This window comes from Excalfactoria chinensis, chromosome 2 (assembly GCF_039878825.1).
Source record: "Excalfactoria chinensis isolate bCotChi1 chromosome 2, bCotChi1.hap2, whole genome shotgun sequence".
Lineage (NCBI taxonomy): Eukaryota > Metazoa > Chordata > Aves > Galliformes > Phasianidae > Excalfactoria > Excalfactoria chinensis.
Window position 1 is genome coordinate 31,834,845 of NC_092826.1, and position 26,708 is coordinate 31,861,552.

Here is a 26,708-nt window from a genome sequence, read left to right on the forward strand (position 1 = left end):
GCTAAAGGGTGCACACTTCTGCAGCAAGATTCGCTAATAAATACAATAACCTTTTATTTTCCTTGTTACCTTTATTTTTACATGCAATTCAATTTATTTGTTGCTCTTTGCCTATGCTACACATCTGCAGAACTGAAAAATCCAAGCTGGTAGCCACAACAGGAAGTCCAATTCAGTAAGAAAATCAAGTGTAAGATCATATGAAACAGCTGCAAAATTTATCACAACTCTGTTCACTGCTGAAGAAAAGCAGAAAGGAAGCTTGAGCAAGAAACTCAAAGCAAGGGCTGCTGAAGATTTGCTCCTTGTTCCCTTTGCCCAGTATCCATAAATGCTTTGTAAGCTTCTTGCAGTCCAACTTTAGGAATTGATCTGGAACTCCCTATCTATCTGTCAGTGGTTTCGATACCTTAGTTTGGAAATAGGTTAAGTATTTTACAGTTGTTTTTTTTTAATTCTTTAAGCTTCACTAGTAGCTAGCTGCCTGAAAGTCTGCAACATCCATCTGTCCATCTGCATAGTCATCATTTTCTCTTTTTTTTCAATACTGCTATTTTCCATAGCCTACAAATACTGAGACCTTCTTTTCACTTACCTTGTCAACATTACAGTGTGCTAAAAACACAATTGCTACAGGTGAGCTGGAATCAATGCTTCCATATACAGTTGCCTAAAAGTATGTTAAAAAAAAAAAACAAAACAACCTACATTTTCAAAAACAAAACAATCCCTTCTTTTAAGTGTATTCAAATTTCTGAAGCAATATAACTACCTCCAAAGTTCTGACTGTGTCACTTTTCAAAGAACTGTTTTATTGACAACTATATTTTCTGCAAATTCCAAATACAGTATTGCACTATTTAAGCAAAACCATACAGATTTACAAGGCATATCTGATTTACGAGATTCCAGGCGAAGATTACCAAAATTCTAAATGACTGAGGCAATAAAAGGACAAATTTCATAATAAAATCTAAAATTTCAATTATTTTTGTTCTGTTAAATTTGTAAAATACACTCTGTAAAATCAAACTGGTACAATGATATTTAACCATTAATATACTTTTAAGACCCTACAGACATAGTCTAAATTGACTGAGATTACAATAGGAGCTATACAAGTAAATTCATGATTACATATGAGATCATAATAATAGATTTCAAAATATGATCCCTTCTAGTTTGAAAAAAAAAAAACAAACAAAAAACAAACAAACAAACAAAAACACACAACAGAACTGCCATAGAACTGAATATGCTAAAGAACTAGTCAAAATAGGCCTAGAAATAGCATAGAAATTATGCTTTCCTTGCTTAAGATGAGAGTGTAGACGAGCACATTTATTTTTACACAAAATCTCATTTTTCTCATGCTATTAAAAAAAAAAAAAAAAAAAAGAAATAATTACAGGATTATTCATAAGGGATTCTACTTACAGATGCTGCCACTTGAGAGGCACTCTCAAATTCATCAATATCTTCCATAAGTGTTTCAGCCCCAGGTACCTGAGCTGTTCCAACGAGGCAGAGAAAAAATAAATTGCATTAAATAACCTCTAGTCAGTCTGAAAATACAATACTTATAAATTAACTACTGGGAAGGTAAATACGGCTACCATAAAAGTAGCTTTCTAGTTACACTTGAACAGATATTAATTTATTACTAATTTTAAGTTATAAGCTTAATGCTATGAGGTAAGGTGTCTCTAACATGAATAGAGTGACAAGCAAGCTTCTTTTATCTTGTTGCAGTTTTATAGGTTATTTGTTATTTTTACTGTTAAAACAGAACATTATTTGTCTGCACAACGGAGTAGTAGATTTTCAGGTTCCAGTCACTTTAGGCAATGTTTAAAGGCCATGCAGGCAATAATTTTTGCCCATACTGTCACATTTATTAAACAACAAGATTTGGTGAGAAATCCAGAATGCCTCTGACACACACTTAATGTCTTAATAGACAATTTATGTACCTTTTCCAGAGAAAGCAATTTCTAAATAACATGCTGTGCAGTTTCACTGCCTGTTAGCCTTATAGGTACTTAGATGCTGTTTGTAAGCTATGTAAAAAACAAGATGCCCTGATCTTCCCTAAGTTCTGCTGTTATTCGACACTTTGCAGGGAGATCCTCATGTTTCCAGAGTGCCCAGATGTGTAAAATGTCTGACTATACTTATTATGAAAACAACTGCATTGAAGCGCAGCAACTACGGTTACAACATTCATCGCAAATGCAAATGAAAGTGGGGGAAGAAGAGGTGAGGATGCAACGTGGAAAAGTGTTCAGAGAACTGATCAAGAACTGGGAGATCATGCCACATTTTTGTTATTGCCATGCCTGGTTCACAACCCACATATTTTTATCCTTATTAATTTTCTATCCTAGTCATGCAGTTCCAAGTGGAATAGTATTATATATGATCCAAATGCTGGTTACATATCAGGTTTGGAGCTGGAGCTAGCTTACTACAAATAACAGAAACTCGTGGCTCCTGTTTGACAGGGAATTAAGTACTGATGTGAAAATTACTTAACAAAATTTATTTTGCAAACTAATTATTATGTATCACAGCACAATCTGTAGATCTAATAACAGAATATAGTAAGAATACCTCATGTATGTACCTCATAATGTGTCATAGCACCACATAAACCATCATTTTCAGTCCAAATATGTTGTTCCAGGAAAAGCCACAAAGAAAAAACAAGTCTTTTCTCACACCTCAGAAATATGTAGCATTGCATACTGCTCACACCACAAACAGCTTTTTCTTTTTCAGATTAATTGGGCAGTTTAAAAAGTTTAAAGATCAATGCTTTTCATTCACTCAGCTATCAAAGCTCACTCCCTCATGAGGTATTTTAAGCCTTCTACAAGAATGCACTGACTGCAAAGATCTTTGCAATAATTTCATATTTTCCTGCCTTGTACAGTGGCTCTCACTCAAAGTGTATATGGCACTTGCCATATACTGTACTCAGAGGCACCCAGGATTAAACAAACACATGCACAAGCTTTTAGTGATACCATTTCTTCATATCCATGTTCAAAAAACCACACATTAGTATATGACCCATACAGTTCCCCCACCATGAAAGCAGCATGGAGACTGTCAGGCACAGATTTGTACTGGATCCATCCAGTTGCAGTATCTATCTGCACAGAACAAGAGGAAGATTTATAGGAGGACTGATCCATGAGACAAACTCAGGATGCCTGGCATCGACAGGGGAAGTTAGTGCACTGATCAAAATCAGGAACGTAACTATTAAATTCTTCTCTGAGTTATTTCCTGTGAAATGGTCCAATGGGAAAGAGAAACAGTTTTGATGTGTATCATTTGGAACAGTAAAACAGCAGCATTAGAGCATCTTGTGCCATCTGATCTCAAGACCTGATTCCCCTCTCATTTTTATTGCTTAGCTCAAAGATAACTCTGCTCAATTCAGTATGATTGCACTAGAGGGAAATCAGTGTACTGGTTAATTAGAGCCAGATAGAGATTGTCAGTGGAGTCAGTATTATGCCTGATGCCGCAGATCTTTTTACATAGGCTATTCCATTGCCTTTATGAGATGGAATTGCTTTAGTAAGCTTATTTGTAAAGGACTGTTAGATCAGATGTGCAGCCAATTACTTCTGAACCTGGTTCATCTGAAATCCACAAGAGAGATACTCCAGACTGAACAACTTAACAATTCCTTACTAACCCAGAAAGAAATCATTAAGGAAAGCTGTCTCAACTTTGCTGTACATTAGCACCTTGCTTACACACTCCTGAAGGAATGGTTTACATCAGCACTTAGCAACTCATAGTTTTCTCAGTTAGGTCATTGATATCAACAAGTAAGAACAGAAAATAAATTCAAATAAACCTGGTAATTGAAACCTGCTAGTCATTTTTTTTATGATATGATGCATACATTTAAGACATAACTAAAATTTCAAGTCCAACACCATGCCTTGGCTATTTAGAGTTTTCTAACAATATCTTTTATCATCTTCTTCACATACTTAATTTTAGGTACACAGAAAACAAGTACTGTGCTGCATTTACAGGAAAGATAGATAGAATAGGCAGCTGTCTGAGTTCTACATCTGTTTCTAGTCTGTGCCTTCTTGTAAAATCCAGATGTGGGTTTTTGTCTAATTTTTTTTTTTTTTTTTTTTTTTTTTTTTTTAATCAAAATGTACTACTAGCCAACATTTTAGGGGAAGGAAAAAAAATAAATAAATTTGAAAGGCTAAACATTTCTGAGAGAGCCTTTTGTCAGAAATTTGGCAGTACCTTACTGTTGACCTCAGCTTTTTTGACCTAAAGGCGATGCTGTTTACTAGCTATACAGCTAACAGGTTTGTGTGTATTCACAGACATGGGATAGATGAGAAATAACAACATTAATCTTGTTGCCTCATCTACCTAAGTTTTATTCCCTGTCTTTGGGGAAAGGGTTATACCTCTCCCTTTTAATCATAACAGAATATCCAGTGGCATGTAAAGTGGTCAAAGTTAAAGTGGCTATGGTACTCTTGTGGTCTGTACTCTGTGACCATGAAAAACCCAGCTTCGTTGTTAGTCAGCATCCAGGATCTTCTGACAGTTTCATCTTCTTTAAATCTAGTGACTTTGTCACTGCAACAGGCTACCATTTTACTGACCTCCCAGTAAACAAAAATGAGCCTCCAGTTTCAGGGGGTGGCATAGCAGTGTATTGCCACTACAATAACAAAGCTAGCAATTTGAGTCTCTCATACAGCTGATCTTCATCAAACTTGTAAGAGTGCGATATTCTGAGATTTTTAGTGCACTAATAATTGTTTTTAATAAAGTTATCAATGAAAGGAAAAATGAATTGTATAACTGCATTGAACCATGTATGTTCACAAAACCAGCTTATGACATGTACGTTTAAAGACAAATTAGTTACTAATGTTGACATGTTACTTTACAAACGTGATAAACGTACAAAAGCTCAGGTTGATGTCCCGCTTAGTGGCATTAAATAATAGATATTTAGCAGGACAATTCAAAATGACAACACTTTCTCAGTCTTTTTCCCATTAATTAATCAACATGACTTATCTACAGCTACTGAAGACTGAACTACAAATCAAATCTTAGTCCTTAACAGACTAAGCTGGTTCTGCCCTGAAGTAGGAGAATAGACTAAATGATTCATCTTTTGCAGAATCTCTGTCCAAACTGCTATTCCTTCCTATCTCTATTTCAGTGACAGCTAAAGATAATCTTCATCAAGTTAATCTTTCATAAGAAAGCCGGGCATTATCTGGCAAGATATCCCCCAGGAAGTGCTTTTTCCATTAGATTCCAGGTGTTCTGTTAAGAACCAGAGCAGAAACTGGAATTGGGCTGTGTTCTGGCTGTAAATTAGTACAACATGTAGTTATGTGTAAACAAGGAAAATAAATTGTTCAGAGTTTTTGGAAGAACTTCTTTGAATCGTGTTTTTAATTCTTGCCAGCAGTGCTCAGAGAGACCACGGAGGCACTTTTAATAGTGAGTCTAAAAGCAGAGAAGAAATTATTTAAATCTTTATTTTTTTTCTGTATATTATTTGAATTCTGTGAATGAATTTGTACTACTAAATTAAATATTCCAAAGACAATTTTTTAGCACACAGGCCAGTTGGCAATGCACAGGATGTGTCTATACTACTAAGCTATGTTACATCCAAAACACTGTGCTAACATAAAAAATGTCTACTACGATACTGACCCAAAATCACTGACCGAAGACATTTCCCAAAATACACTGAAGAATTATTTTGGAGTGCTAAGGAGCTATGGCCAAAACTACATTATGAACTTTTCTAATAGATTTAATGAGAGTTCATGTGCCCAGTAACACCCTCAAGAAATAATTAAACTTCCCTTGCAGGCATAAAATTAACTCTTAAATACAAAATGTTGTTGTTGTTTGTTTTTTGATGTGCAGCAAATATTTTACTTACCATCAGAGTCTGACATAGCTGGCTCTGAAGTTTGAGATACCATGGAGACATCTTCTGGCCTTTCTGCCATATTATCTCCTTGCAATCTAAATTGTGGAAAAACAGAACAAAAACACAGGCAAGTTTCATAGATAAGATAGATAAAAATATTAATTCTGACTACATACTCTATACAGAACACTGTAACTTTGCTGAAAAGTCAGAATCTATGGTCCTACCACGTCATTTCAGAAACCAGAACTAGCCTTTAAAAAACAGTCAAATGAATTCCGCGTGGCTTAAATAAATCACAGAATCACAGAATCACAGAATTATAGGGGTTGGAAGGGACCTCTAGAGATCATCGAGTCCAACCCCCCTGCCAAAGCAGGCTCCCTATAACACGTCGCACAGGTAGGCGTCCAGGCGGGTCTTGAATATCTCCAGAGAAGGAGACTCCACCACCCCCCTGGGCAGCCTGTTCCAGTGCTCCGTCACCCTCACCGTAAAGAAGTTCTTGCGCACATTCGTGCAGAACTTCCTATGCTGAAGTTTCAGCCCATTGCCCCTAGTCCTGTCCCCACGCACTACTGAAAAGAGACCAGCCTCGCCACTATGGCTCCCACACTTCAGGTATTTATAAACCTGGATCAAGTCCCCTCTCAGCCTTCTTTTCTCAAGGCTAAACAGGCCCAGTTCCCTAAGTCTCTCCTCATAGGGGAGATGGTCCAGGCCCTTCACCATCTTTGTGGCCCTCCGGTGGACTCTTTCCAAGAGATTCCTGTCTTTTTTGTACTGGGGAGCCCAGAACTGGATACAGTATTCCAGATGAGGCCTCACCAGGGCAGAGTAGAGGGGGAGGATCACCTCCCTTGACCTGCTGGCCATGCTCTTTTTAATGCACCCCAGTATGCCACTGGCCTTTTTGGCTACAAGGGCAGACTGCTGGCTCATGGCCAACCTGTCGTCCACCAGGACGCCCAGGTCCCTCTCAGCAGAGCTCCTCTCCAGCAGGTCTTCCCCCAACCTGTACTGGTGTATGCAATTATTTCTACCTAGATGCAAGACTCTACACTTGCTTATGTTAAACCTCATCCAGTTTCTTACTGCCCAGCTCTCCAGCCTGTCCAGGTCTCTCTGAATGGCCGCACAGCCTTCAGGCGTGTCAGCCAATCCTCCCAGCTTCGTGTCATCAGCAAACTTGCTGAGGGTGGCCACTATCCCCTCATCAAGGTCGTTGATGAAATGAATAGGATTGCACTGTGTCAAGGTGTTGGTGGCAGGATGGCTACCAGGATTGGCCTTAGTGAGAAGGGGATGTGGGCTGCCCCATATTGGACATAGCCATTTCTGTCTGGCTCCAGTGGACACAGTAATGCCCAAAATCCAACGTGGCAGCACTTCTGGAGAAATGCATTTAAGAAAGAGGAGGAGATCTAAGGCAAGTAGAGGAAAAGGGAAAGAGTGGGAATAGCAGAGGGAAAACCATAGTTAGTTAGAGAAGGAGGTAGTTCAGGCACTGGAGCAGATATTATGCCGCAACTGTAGGGACTGACTGCTCGGGGGTGTGGGAAGAAGGATGTGGAATGAGGAAGTGAAGTTGAACCTGGGAAAAAGGGGAGGAAAAGTATGATCTAAATGCTTGTCTTTTTATTTTTCATCAGTCAAATCCATTTTAATTGGCAATAAATCAAATTAATTTCCCATAAGTAAGTCTGTTTTTCATGTGGCAGTATAGACAAGCAGTCTCCCTGCCTTTACCTAGACCCACAAGCTTTTTCATCATAATTTCTCCCTGTCATACTGAGTGTAGTGAGTGAACATGTGGCTGAGTAGGAGTTTGTCCCTTAGCCAAAGGCAACCCACCAGAAGAAATACACACATGAATATTTCCTCCTTCTTTGTTACTTTTTAAAGGAAATATCCAATATTTAAGGCAAGTATTGTCTTCAGGCTTTCCTCCTGCATCAGCTGACTGCAGTGTCTTGATAGCAATTTACAAAAATAGGCCTCGTAACTGTTGTTTTTTTAATGAGTATTCCAATAGATACACTATAGATACATAGAGTCCACTAGATACACACCTTCTTCAGGCTCCTATGGTTCTTGAGCACAGATTTTGCTCTGAAGACACAGTTTGTAGCAACATAGTTGTTATTTGCATAAAGGTTATTTTAACTTGAATTTATTCAGACATGAAAAGAATAAGAAAATGCAATTTTCCAAAGCCCAGGAATTCTAAGAATGCACTGAAATAAAACCTTAAGGAAACAAATATGTCCTGAAAGGAGTTTCTTTTCCTCTGTATCCTCACCCTCTGCAGCCGCTTTACATGAATCTTTCAATTAACCTTTGTAACCAAGCAGAATGTCCATATTAGCCCTATCCAATTTTCACATTTTATGAGTTTCACACATATTTAATCCATCTTCTCGAAAATTATTTTTCCCCAATAATTATTTCCATTTCCTTTTATGACAGAAAGCTTAATATAAATTCATAACAACTCCGACCTGAGCAGGCAGTTCCATAGAACTCAAAACTCCATAAGGCAACAAAAGAGTAAAACTTAGAAGACATAAACCTAACCTTTATAGTTCTATAGCCAGTTTGTATGCTCTAGTTACAAATTCTTGAAAAATTAAGCTTGCAAACCAAGCTTTTCAAAAGACAACAGTAAAACAGAACTAAACTTCTGTTCATGCTACTCATGCTCATGTTCATGCTACTATCATAAAGACAAACAGAGAAAACAAACTTCAAAGGTAATGGAAGAAAATCTCAAAACCCACATGATTTTCATTTGCTTTAAAACTGTCCTGCCCTCCTGTATTACATACATACACATGAACACTACATGCATGTATTCAAGCTTATAAAGATACATGAAATCACAGAACCTGAAGTGATGAGGCATTCTCTACAGCCATCCTGTGCTTTATTAAAAGCAAAATTTCTCCAGCGTTCTCTGTTTATATTGCACTCATGCAAAATTACCTCTAATAGTAGGTAGGAGCTTCTTATACCCCATCCGAATTTTCCAGATTTTGTAACTCATTTCCATTATGTGCTTTCATAAATCCAAACTCAATGAAATTAGACATGAACAATCTACATGATTTTCATTTTATTCATGAAATCACGTTAAATATTTAAGTAAACACTATGCCTCATGGGAAAAAAAATAAAAATCTTCTCAACAGATCTAGTAAAAAAAGCTATTTCATTATTTGCCTTTGTAGAAGGAAACAGCTGGGTGAACTAGAGAGACTGACAGGTGGGTGAGTGGATGAATTAAATGTTTCACATATCTGGGCCTCAGTTTCCCATAAAATGTTCAATTTATTTATTTATTTATTTATTTATTTATGTATTTCTCACATCCTTACATGGAGATTCATGTTAGAATAAATCCTCATATTACTCAAGCACTAAAAGGAGTCAAACTTTTCCAAAGTGGCTTTGAAATTCTTGCTCGTTGTTTTCAATACGTTCTCTTTAAAACTGCTATCAACAACAGCAAAGCAGTTACCTAAAGATTACTGATTTATTAATACTGTATGCACTATTTTATTCAACCTGCACAAACTCAATTTTGACTGATAGAAGATCCTGGATTTTTTTAGCATCTTCAGGACTTCCCTGACATTTCTGCCTGTCTGATAACACATCAGAACACATTATTCTTTAAATCTCTACGATTACAGAGGTGGAAAAGAATCACAAAAAATAAAAAAAATAAATAAATCCATAGCAGCATTATGTTCCCCATTAGACAAAAACTCAGATAACTTTTCATTAACTTACCACTAAGTCTTTTCAATAGAGTAACACACACTACTTAGTTTTGCCAAAGATATTACAACTAACTACATAATTTGAATTATAGCAATAAAGAAGTAGACACAGGAAAGAATCCCTGGATGAGGAAGATATGATCTCTGCGATATGTAAATCTTTTGAAATGATACCTACTTTTTCTTACACAACTCACTGGGACATACTTCTTAGTTATGCTGTATTCAAACTGATATTACCTAAGCAGAACATGCTGTCAAACTTGTCACTACTATCTGAAAATTAGTCCTTTCAAGAACTTGTCATATTTGTCATGAAAATAAACACTGACAAAATCCAAAGTCTGGATTAGTTTATTGCTTTTCCATACTGTGATTAGCTGTGTGGCATGTCATTTCAATCCCCCAGTTCTTTTATGTATTTACAGAATTAGGGGTCCAACATACAGGACAGCTTCTTGACATAACTGTAATTGCTGCTTTAGAAAGAAGATTTAGATGATTAATTAGATTGATGACCTCACTTAGAAGCTGAAAAGACAGCACTGTAAACAATCCATTATTTGCATCTAAAAATCAGTGAATCACAAAATCTAATAGCATTATAGAATGACATATTACAGGGGGTAAGTAATAAAGAATGGGATTACTAAGGATGGAAAGAGAGTAATACCTGAGAAGCTATGAATTCTCCACCTGTATCCCTCCCAAAGCAATGCTTTAGGATCTCATACAGCTGCACAATCACAATCAAACCTGTAGATAAATCTAACAGAAAACATTTGTGGAAGTCGATTTTTTTTTTTCTTCTATTACTTAAATATGGTATGCAGTTTCAAATTTGAAATTTGTGGAAATATTTACAAATCAGTAAAACTGATTTGTAAGAGGTAAAAGAGTTGCTTTAAGAGCAGCAATGGGTATGTTTATATTTGACGGTGTATATTTGACTGCACATATAGATTAAGATGAATTCCTTTCGATAAATTCCTCAATTGCACTAAATTGCTAGCGTAAGTATACACCATGACTATCCTCCATATCAGCATCGTTGCCCTATGATAGTCCTAATATTAGCAGTAAATGAAATTATTCTCCTTGTTATGGCAGGATAATACAATACAAAAATGCTCATCTTCGAACAGCATTTGTGCAATATAAATGAACTGGGAAAATAAAGAAAGAAAGAAAGAAAAATTTACTGCCAAGGTCCAAATCAGAGAAATTCAAAGCAATTTAAAAACACTGTTAAGCAAAGGCACTTTCTGACCTCAGGCTCTAGTGAAAAGGAATCAAGTATCCGGAATGCAAGTAAATGGCAGTGTTTCTGAGAAGTGACTACTGACTACTAATGGAAAGTATATGCATTATAAATTGCCTCATGTTAGATTATGGTAGAGGTTGTCCTCAGGAAATTTTTTTGTGCCAAATCAAATACCAAGGAGAGAAGACTCATCCTCAAAGGAGGGTGGTGGCTCACAAGACAGAAGGATTGGGATTCTATTCATATTAATACTTTTCTGACAAACTGATGTGTCCATATTCCACAAACATGTCAGTTAAAAACTTCAACCATCCAATTCTGATCCTATTCCTTAAAGAAAAAAAAAAAATAAAAAAAAAATCAAAACACAAGCAGTTCTGCATTTTATGGACATTCTGATGGTCCCTAGAGAATGACAACTTTGAAGTTCTACTTGAAAAGAAACCCCCAAATCCTGTTAGTTCCAGACAATACAAGTGTTTCTGCCATCTTTTTCAGTAATAAATATTCCTTGAGGGGCTTCAGGACAGTGAAGGGCACTCCCTGTGGTGGGAGTGAGAAATAACGTGATGGCAGATTGAAGCTCCAGCCATTCTCTTCGCCAGATAAATGTTGTTGAACCTGGATAATTTCTGTAAAATATTTCACTTTCTTTGAATCATTATTTCCTAAAGAACATACATTTCACTGGAAAATTCCTGATATGCTTTGCTGAAGACTCAGCTGACTTCTTTTAGATAAGCGCAGTGAGAAGTAGAGGAAAGTTCAGAATAAACAACCTGAAGTACTTCAGCAAAAAGAACAGCAAAGCTATTTTCACATTCACCCAAGATCAGTGCACATTTTAAGGCTACAATCACAAAGAACTGCTTTCAGCTCTGAAAACCAGATGTAGTGTCATGTTTGCATTAGAATCTTAATGTAAAAGATTTTCATTTGCTGAATGACTTATTTTCATTAAATTGCTGCAGACAACTATGCTCTTGAAAGAAACCCCAATACTTCAGTGATTTAAAGTAAGTTTCTTGATGAAGTAGTTATTAATTTGGTTCAAAAAGCACAAAAAACACATTTTGTTAGATTAAAGAATAACACAAACTTATTCACAGAAGAAACTTATGATGGCATTTCTTTGACAACCAAATAAAATCTCAGTCAAGATGAGAACTTTTTTTCTTTCTTTCAAATCATCTGCTTCCTTTCTGTTATTTTAAACACCACATCTTCATCTGACATCTTTCTCTGATATCACTATAATACTGAATTAAAATTTCCCTAAAGCAAATACATATTCATAACATAAGGGATGTTATAGCAACGGAGGTCAGACAAGCAAAGTCTTGAAAGCCCCCACATGCTTTTAGGTTACACTGAATGTTTTCTTGCACCTTTCCCTAGCAACCTCAACACCACACCAGTAACAATACTACATGCGTTATAGTCATTTGTCCTGACTTGCCTGTAATATGGTGAGCTTATTTCATTCTGTGTTCCCAAATAGACCGATCCAAATTCTGATCTCATGTACCTTGACCTGCTGTGTCCACTACTTCCACACTTGGTTACTGGTGTAAAATCTAAAGCTTCTCCAGCACCTAAATATAACGCCAGGAATTTCTGACCTATTCCATTTTGTTCTACTAATGTCTTTTACAAAAACAAAAATGTTAAAACCATGCCAGTAAAATTCTTAATGTATTCACAGGTACATATGAAAAAAGATGTGAGTTCTCCATTATTACAGAGTATGCCAGTTAATGTGATGGAGAAAATATACTAAATATTATTAAAATATATATATACAGGCAAAGTACTCTTCTGTTTGTGAAACTCTTCATCTGCTTTAGCTACATACTCTTGCTTCCTAATGAAGATTAGGTTTTAAAATCAGTTAGTATAAATTTCAGTCCAGCTGCAGAAGAAAAATGTTACAGCTATGGAGGCAAGCAACAGAGGACTGTGAACTCAGCTAGTAATGAGTGGCTGGCACATCCCAAGCTTTAAGTAACAATGGGAAAGCTCCTTGTTGTATTAAAAAATCAGTGTCATAGCTTCTGTTTTCATTATAGACCAAAACAGGAGGCATCTGCATTGAAGAGAAATGAAGCATGAGACTATTGGATTATCTAGCAGAACATTATACAGGCAGACATTTCCAAAGTTAAGCTCTAAGAATACATGAATAAATACAGGCATTTAATGTATATGGAAGAACGTGTAAGAAATTAAAAGCAGCAACATACTATGCATATTCTGATTGAGATTTGTAATTCTTATAATTGCAGTTTAAATCTGTGATGCAAAGCTCACAGGCAGGAGACTACTGTTACTAATGCTGGCTTTACTTATGTATGTGAGGTATACAGCATTCAGATTCTTTGAGTTACACCCTGATCTAAGGTACAGTCTAGCATAAATTATTCCATTTTCACTGATAGTAGTGGCATCACTATCTCTTAATTTTGCACAAAAGGACACTATTTCTCAGTGGTTGCAGACTGAAACAGCAAATGATTTGCAAATTCATAGCAGCCATAGTTAAAAAACAAACAAACAAAAAAAAACAAAAAAAAAAAAACAACAAACAACACAACAGATTCCATTCCCTTTGTGCAAATTAAAAGCACTTTTATTTCCATCTACTCTTCAAAGATTTTCGTGGAAAGTTGCCACATATAGTCACCAATACATAATTCACAACCATAATGCTTTCAGCTGGTAAAACTAGAATATTCACTTGCTAAGCAAATTTACACATTGACAGAGCCTGCAAAATAATCTTTCCTGTGTGCCGCTTGCCTTTTCACGATGCTTGAATGCAGGTCTTTGTGCATTTAAATAAGTACACTCTGCAGCTATTTCTGAGGAGAACCGAAAGTGGAAATATATTTCCCAGAGTAAGGAATCCATAAAGAGACTGAATTATCTAATCCTTTTACAAGATGGGGAATTAAGCCATTCTTACAGCAATCTTTTATCTGCTGCTGGCTTCAAACCATTATCTCACAGGAGAAAAATTACAGTCTTTGTCAGTCTTCTCAGACTTAACACTCTTTCTTCTCTCTGAAACATTTTTTTCCAGGGCTTGTGAAAGAGTTGTGTGTGTGTGTGTGTGTGTGTGTGTGCGTCTTCAAGAGCCACATTAAAGTGTTATCCAGAGCCTCAAATTATGACCAACAGGCTTCCTCTGGCCCATGAGCTGCTGGTTTTCACCCTGTATTATTCACATCCAGAAGCAACTGCTACAGCTGATATACATCACAGTGTAGCACCAAACAGGAAGAATCTATAAACATCACAGTAAAGAATTAGCTTGCAAGGCACACATCAGAGAAGCAAAAAAAAAGTAGGGGAAAAAGCTTGGGCTTTTTAAGTTATTGGGAAGGATGGAATGTGTTCTGTCAGTGGAGTTCTACAAATGAAGGACAGGATGAAACAGATGTCACCCTCCATTAAGTCTGTAGACAGTATAATAATCTCCGGGACTAGGCATAGCTTTACATTACTTTCATTTTCAAATATACTCCTATTGCTTACACTACTACGAATCAAGATTAGGACATTCAAATGAACTAAAAAGTCCTTTAGGTCTTTTTTTCTTAAGATTTTTACAGTATTTTATTAATGTTTGCAGGATTATCAATCCTGCTATTTCAGTTATTTCTTTTACAAGCAGACTGAGATGTAGAAAAAAACGTCAAAATAGCAACAGCAGAACAATAGTTCTTAGAAAAGATGCAGTAATGATACACCATTCATTCATAGAATCTTACACAGAATTTTTCTTTCAGAACCAAAACCAGACCCCAGTCCCTTGTTGCTAGTTCTCTATATGAACTTAGTGCACTACAGGACACATTTGAAAAAGCAGTTCTATCAATGCACCAGGAATGTATGTATAAAATGAAATTCATATGTAAATTTTATGTATCTGCTGTACAAATTTCAAGCATGAAAGCAAAAACAATCCCACCCTTCACACGCAGCCTTTAAGGAAGCACAATAGCTGTTAAATCAAAAGCAGCAGATAAAATAATCTCTGAGAATACTATGTAATGCAAGCACATAGATATCCACTGCTCCTTTTCAAATGATATATCTTTCATCTGTAAATATTGGCTCCTTCACAGCTCACATAATTCTCAGTAACAGACAATACTGCAATTATCACAATATTTTGGAACATCAGATATGTCTGATATTATTGCTTAGTGGATTTACTCATTGGAAAAAAAGAAAGGAAAAAAAGCCTGTTCCTATGATTTCTGTTTGAGACATTGATAGCAATCTACTGTTTAATATCACTCCTTTCTTATGTTACAGTTAAGATTTCAATATAGACACACCTTGTCATTCTTTTAAAACACATATTCACTGGGAGTTTTCCACAAAACTAATTAAAGTTCGGAATTAAAAGTCATAGTAACTTGTGTATTTTAGAAGTCTATCATAAACCCAGGAACTCAAAAACAGTCACTTGAAATGACACAGATGCTCTCTGTTTTGCATGCAGTCAGATGTTCTAATGGAGCATGAGACAGTGAAAGAGCAGGTAATGCCACCACAAGAGACAAACAAGCATATTACTCTCACAATCAAGCATAAGACAAACCCCTAAAATCTCTTTTGTGTGTGTGTGCTTTTTTTTTGTTTTGTTTTGTTTGTTTGTTTTTTCTCTATTGTTTTTCTATTTTGGAGAAAGAACGAATAAGACACCAAGGTGGTTTGCCACTCCAAGAAAAAGAAAGACGAAGTGATCTATTTTGCCTGCTCTCCTTCATCTCAACTCATCAGATTCTATCGCAGTGCTGCATGCTGCAGCACCTATTCCCTGACAGCTTTCCATCCCCAGCCATGAAGGATGGACAAGATAGGAGAACCCATCCCATTGGTTTCTGTACAGTGAACACAATGACAACAAGGGCAGCCTAACCATAAACTACAATAAGGGGATCTAGTGCGCAACTGAAGATGGGGAAGCTTAGTAGGTTTCCTTCCTTCCCTTCAGGAAGCCTTCCAAGTTCTCATCTTTCTAAATGTAGTTATTGTTAGTATTTATGATGTTCCTCACAGAGACATACGCTTTCATTATTTTTTCTCTTAGCTGTCTAAAATTTCAGCTGCGTTATCTGTGAACAGTATGTACATCAGCATGACTTGTTTAACAGCAGTTTATTGTCTACATACAGTTGGCTGCTTTTCTGCTTTTGATGGTTAAACATAATACACTTTTCAAGTTCCAGGTACTCAGGCACAGTTTATTGTCCAATTTTCCACCAAATGTTTCTTAATGACCTCAAGTCTCATTAGTATTGTTATAGCTTTGTAATACTCAGATGAAATAGTTCCATATAAACTCCTACTTTCTAGGAATCTAAAATGTCTAAGATAGACATACACCAGAGAATGCACTGACTAAACTTAATTTCAGTTATTTTCTAGAGAGACATATAAAGGCCAATTCAGACAAGAGTTTTCCTCTCCATCATTCTTCTGCAAATTTATAGAAATTAATGTCTGTAGTAGATTTGTTTTTCTCTGTCTGATTCCTTCACTTCTTTCCTCCATGATCCTTATGGAAGGCTGTCATGAAGCTATGCTTAAAGTCCAGCTCTGTATTTCAGAACACCCACATGAGCTCTTAAATTTCACACTGTACCATGCAGTATATATACCAAAGGCACATAGAAGTTGTGGAGTCTATAATGCAGAAAACCAAGTTTGAGAAAATAAAAAAACACAGATGGTTAAAGAAAAGTTGACTGACTTTGGTAAATAAATAAGCTAGTTTGAAGATCGGTGGATGAAGAAACCATCTAAAGGAGTTAAGGGATGCAGACAGTAACCAGGACAGCAATAAATCAGTCACAGGCAAAGTAAACTGATGTGAGAGTCTTTGAATAATTTTTCCAAACATATTTCAGAGAGTATTCATAAATGGTAGCATGAACAAAGCATCTCATGTATTCCAAACTAGCAACACAAGCTACCAAACTTGACCTTTAATACAAATCCCAGTCGTGATGGTTAGAAAAGCTGTGATTACTTTTTTAATTGACAAATTCACTTTGCTTATACATATACATATATCTCTATGTATTTGATTTCCTAAATATGTCAAAAGGCCTGAGGACACTGTGCTCCTGCTCCAACTAATCTTAAAACCAATTATTAAATATATTGCATCTCAAACCCAAATTTGTATGCAACGAGTGCTCCTTCCCAACATTCTTGTTCAGAAGCCTTCAAGCTTGTGGCACAGTATGTTTTCTATAATCCCATTTCTTTTTTAATCACATGCAACCCCTTTTTTGTATTCTATTGATGTTAAGAAGAATGAATGCAGCCCTTGCGCTATTAAAAACAAAAAGCTTCTTACTTCCAGGAATGCACTGGCAAGACTCCACAAGAACAAGATTTAACTTTTGAGCATGGCAGTGGGCATACAAGGCTAATGGGTGGTCCTCAAAAAAAAAAAAAAAAAAAAAAAACCAAAAAAAAAAAAAACAAACCCTTAAACTTCATTCAAATAGCCATAGTACATCAATATTATCTTTTTATCTTGCAAAACTCTCAGTGCACATGTAACGAGAGGTGAGAAAATGTAGAAGTACTATTTAGTTTTACAGTTTGTTACTTACACCTTTATTTAACACATATGAGTTTTGCCTATGTGTGAAGGTGCCTTATGACTCATCAGCTGAAAATGAACCTCAATTTGTGTTGCTTGTATGTGAAAAAGAAATAACAAAATTGTATTACAGAATGGGTCAGTCCATTCAGTCCAACAAGTTGTGCCCCTAGACGAAGATAGAATTTTTATTGTAAACACTTTGCTCAAATGATCTAAATCCAGGCTGGCTGTAGTAAAATTGCCTTTGCTAATTTCCCTGCCAAAACTGCAGAAAGCAATTATCCTAAATACAGTTATTTTTGTAGCCTGTTTTTTGTGTATCTACAAATCTTGCTTTGTTCTACCTTGTGAATGATGTCACCCTTTTATTTAGATGACTTAATATGCTGCTTAACACATGATGCAGTTCAAGAGCAGCTATGGGAATAACATTGTTCTGTAGCTACTTTCCCATTTGAAAACCCTCTTAAAGCTGTTATCCATCTGCATTTTGCTCACCGTTTGTGAAACATCTATAAAGAAAACAGAAAGCTCTCTGTTTCTTTCAGCTATATTACAGCCTACAAACCTATTTATACTCCAGAAGAATTAATGCCTACTTTTACTATCCTTTTTCTCAGAGGTTTTGTGCTGGCTTTTTTCCTCTTTCATTTTTTAAATCATAAGCTATAAAAAATAGCATGGTGTGATAGCTTGAAAGGATTCCCCTCATCTCCTAGATGGGCGAAAAACACGTTTTATTAAAATTGCTGACTTGGGCTGTGACAACTCCATCTGTTTTTCTTCAAGATGCTTGGTGAAATTATCAGCATTCATGTTTAGATGTCAGTTTCTAAAAAACTTGTTTTAAAAAAAGAAAAAAAAAAAAGTATTTCTACTTTTGTCCATTTTTAGTGTCATGTCTCACAGTTCTTGATGATTTAACGCTTTAGGAAACTTAAAGCGACAGAGGATGTTTTACCATTTGCAATCTCAGAAGCATTCCAAGTGGTCCCTAAAATGTAAAATGCATTTAATTTACTTTGTAACAAATAAGATTTATAACTCTTACATATAGGCACTCCCATTTGGCATTCTTTCTGAAGGACTATCAGTAACACTGTGTCAAACACTGCATAGGAAATCCCTCTCAGAAAAGCCACAAAATGTTCATGAAGCTTCTGTAGGATGTACATAGGAGATAATGTGACTGTGCAATGAAATCAAGGAGGAACATTAAAAAAAATACAGTAATTTGATAGAGCAAGGATTATGTATACATAAGAGTAAAATTAAACTTTTCTCTGAACTAAGATGCATGTTTTCTACCATTTGCAACTCAGTTAATCAACTTTGAGGTGAAAAGTCATATTCTTCCTACTGACAGACAAAATACCTGCAGTAAACATGACTTGGTAATCTGTTTTGACAGGTCTCATTAGCTACAGAATACCCACTGCTATTAATAGGTCCACTCATTTCAAATCAGTTTCTTTAATGAAAAAAAGTGGATAAAATTAAGTGGAAAAACAAGTGTTTAATTTTAGCTTAAAGTACGTATAACAATAACTTACACCAACTACTTTTTCAACTTTATTCAAATGTGCTTACAATGAAGGCCAAAAGAATTTACGAATAGCATATGAGACTACTTAGAGGATTTGTAAGAATGAAACTAACATTAATAAAATAAATAAATGCAGTACAATTCTGTATTATGACCATAAAATAAGTACTGGGCTTTCACATAACAATAGAGATAAATGCCAATACTGAGGAACCTTCATAGAGATGATCCAAGTGCTCAGACGTTGACTTTCTGACGTGTTATTTTCAGTGACTATATCACTGAGTAATAACAAAGAGAATAGCTCATGGAAAGAAACTGGAAAAGAACATATAGCTGCTGCTAGAAGTCATTTGGCAAATTCAGTATGAAGAAACTGAAGAAACAGAGCTAACAGCAGTGAGAACTCTGTCTTGAGGAAGAGTGGACAGGTGTTCTCAAACTGAGTAAGAAAGAATGAATGCTCAAAAAAATAAAAATAAAAATCAATAGATTTGTTCATCATGAAGCTTCACCACAACTGAATACAAAACCAATACACAGCTCTATTTTAAGCCTTGTTCTACTGAGAAGATGATCTATTTTTTAGTCTATCAGAAGTTTAAAGAAATTGTTGAACTGCAACCAGAAGAGAAAAAAGAACCAGTCAAGTAAGTATCAAGTTCCTCCCTGACATTATTAAATAGGGTAGAGAGTGACTTAAGGGTCTACAGGTGACATAAAGTACTGCTTTGCATTCTCTGATCATCAAAGTGAAGTGAGAAAAGAGTGTTTTGTGAGATCTTTCTCTTGCAATTCACATTTCAGACCACAGCATCATGTAGTGCAGTCAGTTAAAGGACAATATAACAATAGAGAAGGTTGCTAAGACTGGCCCAAGATCTGAGTCACATGCTCCCTGATGTGCAGAACTGAGAGGATATATTGCATCTTGGCACCTGCTGTTAGTGGCTATTTCAGGGAATTAAAAATTTAATTAAGCTTCATATTAATCAATAAAAAACTTATATAGTTCTTATAAATTATAGTCTTTTAAGTTCTAAGAGATCGTGGAGAAAAATTAACATTTCCATTTCCTTACCTTTCTGCATGATAATTCATGGACAACTGATGCAAGTTAAAAAAAGATGTCATGTTTTCATGTAGCTAGTTGTTTGGAAATGAATTATAACATATGACTTTTTTTTTTTTTTTTTCCCCAGTGAATTGGGAAGAATCTCAGGTCTAGCATGTTTGCTCTATTCTTAAAGCACGTAGCTGTGCTTCTAACAGTAAAACTGCCTGGACTCTAACAGCCCTTAGCTTCTGCTGCTCTGTCAGTGCTGGAAATGAAGGTTGAGGCCCCAGGACCGTGCCGAGGAAATGCTACTGTGCAGATACTCAGTATGCCTATAGCTATACTCCCAGAGCATCAGAAAACGTTTCAGAGCTCCTCTTTCTACATAAGTGCCTTTAAAAAAGTAGTAACTTACAAGAAAAACGGAGGGAAGGAGGGGAGAGAGGAATAGAAATGTAGGGTGGCATATGGCCAAACTTTTGACTTAATTTCACCACGGGTTGCTTTTTATTTACAAGCGGCTAATCCCCTCTCAAACTATACAATGGAGCAGCCATTGGCAAAGCAAGCAGATAAAATTGGCATGCCTCTGTATTGTTCTTGTTAATCTGAACCATTAACAGAAGGGTGAGAAGGCTAGTTTTGTCATTTAAACAGGCTTAAATCCTTTCTCCAAATGAGCTTTTGTCTACACAGAAGAATGCATCTAGGAAATTTAAGGGGCTTCTGTTAGTGTTGCATTCTCAAGTTGACTTGGCTACAGGATCACCAAACTGTTTATTTGGTCCCCATACTGTAAATGCAAGAATTATTTCCAGCTGTCAAAATCAAAAGGGGTTCAACCCGATTAAATTATTTCTCAGAGGTAAAACAGGATGAGATTATAAAGTGCTAAGAAGCAGTTATTTGAAGTCCTGGACTGCACCTGTGCAACTAAATCTCCATTTATACAGGTGCTTTTCAAATTGGATTTGAACCTTTAAATTCCCTGATTCATCTCCTGAAAAACCACAGAAGCTCAAATAACTAATGAAATTCAGAGACAGAAAGGCTTAAAATAGTTTCAAGCTGTGAAGTAAGGCCTAAGACTAACTACACTCTTTGATTCATTGTTGACGTGACATATCAAGCATAAATGTTAAGTTGCACAACCCAGATGCCAGAGGTCATAAGGTAGCTAGTAGCCAAGTACCAAGTAATTTCTTTTCTTTTTTTTTTTTTAAAAAAAAAAACAAAACAACAACAAAACAACAACAACAAAAAAAACTTAGTACAGGAGAGGTCATCATCTGGCCAAAAACAAAGCAAACAAAGCACAATACATATCCAAAAACTTGGGGAAAAGAATGTATTCAGTAGCTCTGCGTGGTTTTGATTTTTACCTGGCACATCTTGCACAGATATTCAATGTGACCTTTGCTTGGGGTTCAGCAGGATGAGCACTTCTACTTTGATTGAATTTGCTCCCAGAAGACATCAGACTTGTTACTCCTTCCATTCTTAGGTCATCAAGATCCTCTGCAAGAAAACAGAATGACTAGGTGAATATAGTATTAATTTTTGTAGCAATACTTAATAATTCTGCTCATGCAAAATTTATTCAGTCCTACAGGATCACTAAAAGTTAGGAAAAAAAAAATAATCACACAGTTACTTGAATAATATTAAGAAAAACAAACAAACAAAAAAAAACAACACTTGAGATAGTTTTTATTTATATATATATATCAGCATCTTTACACAAAGGGTTCCGTCAAAAATATTCAGTAGTATTTCCACTTCGGACAGTGCTGCCTATTCTTTCATCTTTATTTCTCCAATTCATCTATAAAAACTAGCAAACACACTTGCCATTTGTCAAGAAATGCTGACCAGTATCTCAATTCCATGTAGGGCTCCATTACAAAGAGAAAATTCACTTTTTTTGAATATATGGTCCTTTTTTTGAGTACTGATATAGGCTGATATATAGTCCTCCTCTGAGTTTTTGCTGTTGCTTTATTATCCAATAGTTGGCAAAGAAACAGTGTTGCTAAAACAAAAATGTTCCACTGAGCCCCAAATATGTGAAACAGCTAGGTATATCACACCAAAGGAACCATAATGAGCACACCTATACCTATCACATCACCGTAATACATGAGCAACTAATAATCATAATTGGATTTTATACTGCTGCAAAATCACTCCCACTTTGCAGGAAGAGAGCTGAGGCTCTTGGAGAACCATTTTTCCCAGATTACACTGGAATACTGCGGCTGATAGAATGTAAACAAAATCTCCCGCATTAAAGTCAGGACATCCTTAACCTGACTTGCTTTTTTTTTTTCTTTTTTTAACTAACATATAAAATAAGCACATTATGTGTATCCATAAAGTACAATTTCAAGTTGTTTATAATTCCATTGGTTCTATCAGAAAAGTAAACGGAGTGCTAACTAGCAACTATTGAATGGGCACCAACCATTTCATGTTCTGACTGAGGCTTGTGGTTTGCATTTTATAGAACATGTTATCATCTAATTAAAATGTCTTTCAGATAATATATGTACATATATTTTCATATACTTATATCTACAAAAGAAACCAGACATTAAATGACCCAAGTGAAGCAGTAAGCATGTAAAGGTGGACTGTCAGTTGTGCAATCAGACAGTAAAAGGTCACGAAGAATTGTAAAATCAGAAGCTATACAGGTGCAACTGGAATTTAAATTACAGAAGTAGTCATTACATATACACAGTGGAGTACTAGATAGATTGGCAGGAAAATGCCATATTAATCATACTCTTTTTGGGAGACATCCATTTCAATAAACAAGATCCATCAAATGTGCTGAGAATAAAAGCACATCAAGACTAAAATCAAATGAATTTCTTGACACCAAAGTCTTGTAACTAAGTCTTCATACCTGCAATGTTTTATTTCAGTGCTTAAAAAACCCTCCCTCCTCCTTGTCTTACTGGTATAGACAGTTTCAGTAATTCTGTCATCAGTTTACACCATTTCCACAACTTTTCCTTTAAATGTGATCTGTAGTTAATATACAAACTAATTCAAAGGACTTGGAAGGATACATGATTATAAGAGTTATAAAATCAATCACCTATGAGGCATTGCAGAGAAGGCATTACGCATTTGGAACATACTATGTATTAAAATAAATAATGTTAAATTGTGTTTTAAAGAGGTGTGAAAAGTTCTATATTTTTTAATAGATGTAAACCACTGGATGGATTACAGTTTAAATGAAATTGAAGCACATGCCTTATATTTTCCCCGCTTGAACAGATGTGGTTTCCTAAAATGGGGTTTTCAGCTGTTCCCTGTTTGATTAATAACTAAGAGTGTTTCAGTGGAGAAGTGATGTAGGCTGTTGTACCTATACATGATGTACCTATAGCTGTAGAATTGGTAGAATTTTATGCAGAACTGGTATTTACCAGCATGTGCTAATATATACAAGGACACGCTAATAAATCAATCTTAGCAAAAAAAAAAAAAAAAAAGATTTCATTTGAGAAGTCAATTCAATTACAGGGCCTAGAACCCTGAATCTTTTCTCTTTCAATGTATTTTTTGCTAGACCAACTAGTGACGATAAAGCTGAGTGGTTCAGTAATTTTGTTGAGGAGCAGTGAGATAATTCACTGAGAAAAAGAGAAAAAGAAAGCTAAGTTGATGACTGCTTCTGTGAGAAAGGACAGGAATACTGTTAAACCTCTCAAATCTTTAGAAAATTAGCATCTATATTTTTACAGTGATAGGCTAGAAGTTCAAGTAAATGAAAGAAAGAATAGGATAAGGATAGAATCTCACTTGTGCTAATAAAAATGTGTTGTCTTAATGCATGACTGTGCACTGTATTCCTTCCATTTAATGTCATTCCTATGTATACGCATCCTATAAAAATTTTCATTAAGAACGTCCTATATGATTAAAAAAAACCCAGCCAACCAACAACCGAAAAAGCACCTATATAGCTTAATATATTACCATAACAACAGTACAAGAAAATACTTAAAAGTGAGATAAGAATCACAAGTGTAATAAAGCACAGGAACAGATGTTTTCCATATTATTAATAATGCTGCACTAAGATAAATTCTTTGTGAAGTTTTATAGACGTTTCATCAGGAAAAGGAAAGGGAAAAGGTATCTATTTCAGCTAAACAAGAACATATCCCAGTAATTGGTTGACTGTATTTAAAGAAGATGTTGTTTGTAATTATTTAGTTCCTGTTATGAGGAGGAGGAGGGGCAGGGGACAGAGAAAGGGGAACTGATATTCTAGAATATTTGATACTCTAGAATAATGTTCTTGAATCTGTGCAGTATTGTTTAATGTCTCGGGATGAGGTGTGAAAATATTTCACAGGCTTCTGAATGGCTCTCACACCATTCACAGTAGGGACAGAGCTGATCTTATGAAAAACTTCTAAATATGGTGACAGTTCACTTCCAAAGAAGGTTCACAAACTCAGGATCTGTTCTACATTTTTTGATATGATACTGTCATTTTTGCCTCCTCTCTCCATTGCAAAGCATAACATAGGAAGGTACAAAGCTGTAAAAGGCCCTGGTTTATCATTACCGAGATTATGACTGCTCAGAGTTTTTCTGTTTGGTCTAATGCTAAGAAAGCCAATAAATATTTTCATGTGGGATTAAACATTATAATGAATCTTAATTTATGTTCTTGCAGGCCTCCAGTCAATTCTGATACACCATTAAAATGAAAGCTCTTTCTCCGAAGCAATGAATTTCTGAAGTCAGTATCCTTCCATCAGGATAGACATTGATGTATTATTTCCTGTAGATAACACTGATTTGTCACAGATTGTTGACTAAAGCACAGGACCAATATGCTCTGGTACTCTTAGGAAAAAATGAAGTAAAATAAAAAACCGACTTCATATAGCAGTTCTGCTTACTTTTCAGGCATTTCTGCTGCTCTGTATGTCATACTTATATGTTTCTTATTATGCTAACCACTCATCTCTGCTTTAGATAATTTTTCTTAGCAACATCAACAGGGCCCCTCCAGATCCTACCTTAATTCCAATGAATTACTGGAACATTCAGGATTTAAGCTTCAAGACAAAAAGGAACCATTAATCTAGAAGCCCTTATGCACCACTCCTGAAACTTTATTTAATCATTTACTTCAACCAAAGCAAAACTGGAGTTATCTTTCACAATACATTAGATATAGGACATTTCATTTTTTTTTTCTCTTATTCTTTTTTCTCTTATTTTTCTATGACTTTGAGGTTATGAAGTTGGCAACACAGTTCATTATAATATGTTTTTCCCATTAACACCTTCAAAATATTGTAATGTCACCAAATCCAGACCCCTGGCATCTAAAGATAGCAAGAAATTTTCCTGTTGCTTGTGCTTCCACTGTTAGATACACAGCAGACAAAAACAATTGAAACCTGATTTTGCACATCCCTGAATCTGCATCTCCATCTCTACATGTATCATTCCAGTTCTGTAGAATTCTACCCCACAGTCAAAAAACAACAACAAAAATCAACCTAGGACTGTAGCAAGTAGCACTATTTGTATACACTTAGAAAATGGATTCACAATTGAAGTTCTCACTTTTAATCAGCAAGAAAAACAGAAATCTTTCTTCAGTTTCTCAATATTTCTATTTTAAACTGGGACTAGAATTAGCAAAGCAGGTAGCCTTTTCTGATTAAGTTCTTCAGTATTCACCAGAGCACACTTCACTATGTTAGACAACTGCACCAAGAACTGGAGCACAGACTCCATCTCATACTTACTCTCCCTTTATCCACATGAAAGACTATCTGTTTACAACAGAAAACTGCTGGCAGGCCAGACTGAAGGAATACTGCCTGAGGGGATTAAGATTTTTACAATCACGAGTCCAGGCTTCAGCCTCTAACGCAATATCAGGTACATTAACTTTAGAGAACAAGTCTTGTGTCTCCCAATGGCCCAAACAACTGATTGGTTGCAACATTATGGTCATTTAAATCACATGAGACTAAGTCCATAACAACAATTGAAAAGAACTTGCATCGTGCTCACTTATGCCATAATAAGAATCCCAGGCAAAACAATCTAGAAGCACAAATAATATCTTCAAATAGCCAACCTCTACTTAAGAAACACTAATACAACAGTGATCTGCAGTGTTTTGGCACAAACTGTCATCTAAGTAATTTCATTCAATGCTTTGTTTTTACAATAAAAGGAATAAACTATTAATCAGAATATATTAAGTATTTTGATGTTTCCAGTAAAAGAAAAATTAGAATATTTCATTTATTATGTTGCATTCCATAATGCATTACTGCAACTGTAGTATTTGTACAATAGTATAATTTACAAAGCAATAATTCACAATGAGAAAACCCACAAAATAACCAGAAACTTTGAAAGACAAATGGCATCAAAAAAACTTTTTCAGCATTACTCC

General features: G+C 35.7%; 1 protein-coding gene across 2 annotated transcripts in view; it reads right to left on the bottom strand.

Annotated features, from left to right (window-relative positions):
• Positions 1 to 26,708, bottom strand: part of C2H8orf34 (chromosome 2 C8orf34 homolog) — a 151,914-nt gene that overhangs the window by 29,970 nt on the left and 95,236 nt on the right. For both annotated transcript variants that reach the window (XM_072330249.1, XM_072330248.1), the window contains 3 exons: positions 21,634 to 21,769; positions 5,975 to 6,060; positions 1,438 to 1,511 (listed from right to left, as the gene is read on the bottom strand). In XM_072330249.1, coding sequence (XP_072186350.1) covers positions 1,438 to 1,511; positions 5,975 to 6,060; positions 21,634 to 21,769 — 296 coding nt within the window. The remainder of the gene's footprint in view (positions 1 to 1,437; positions 1,512 to 5,974; positions 6,061 to 21,633; positions 21,770 to 26,708) is intronic.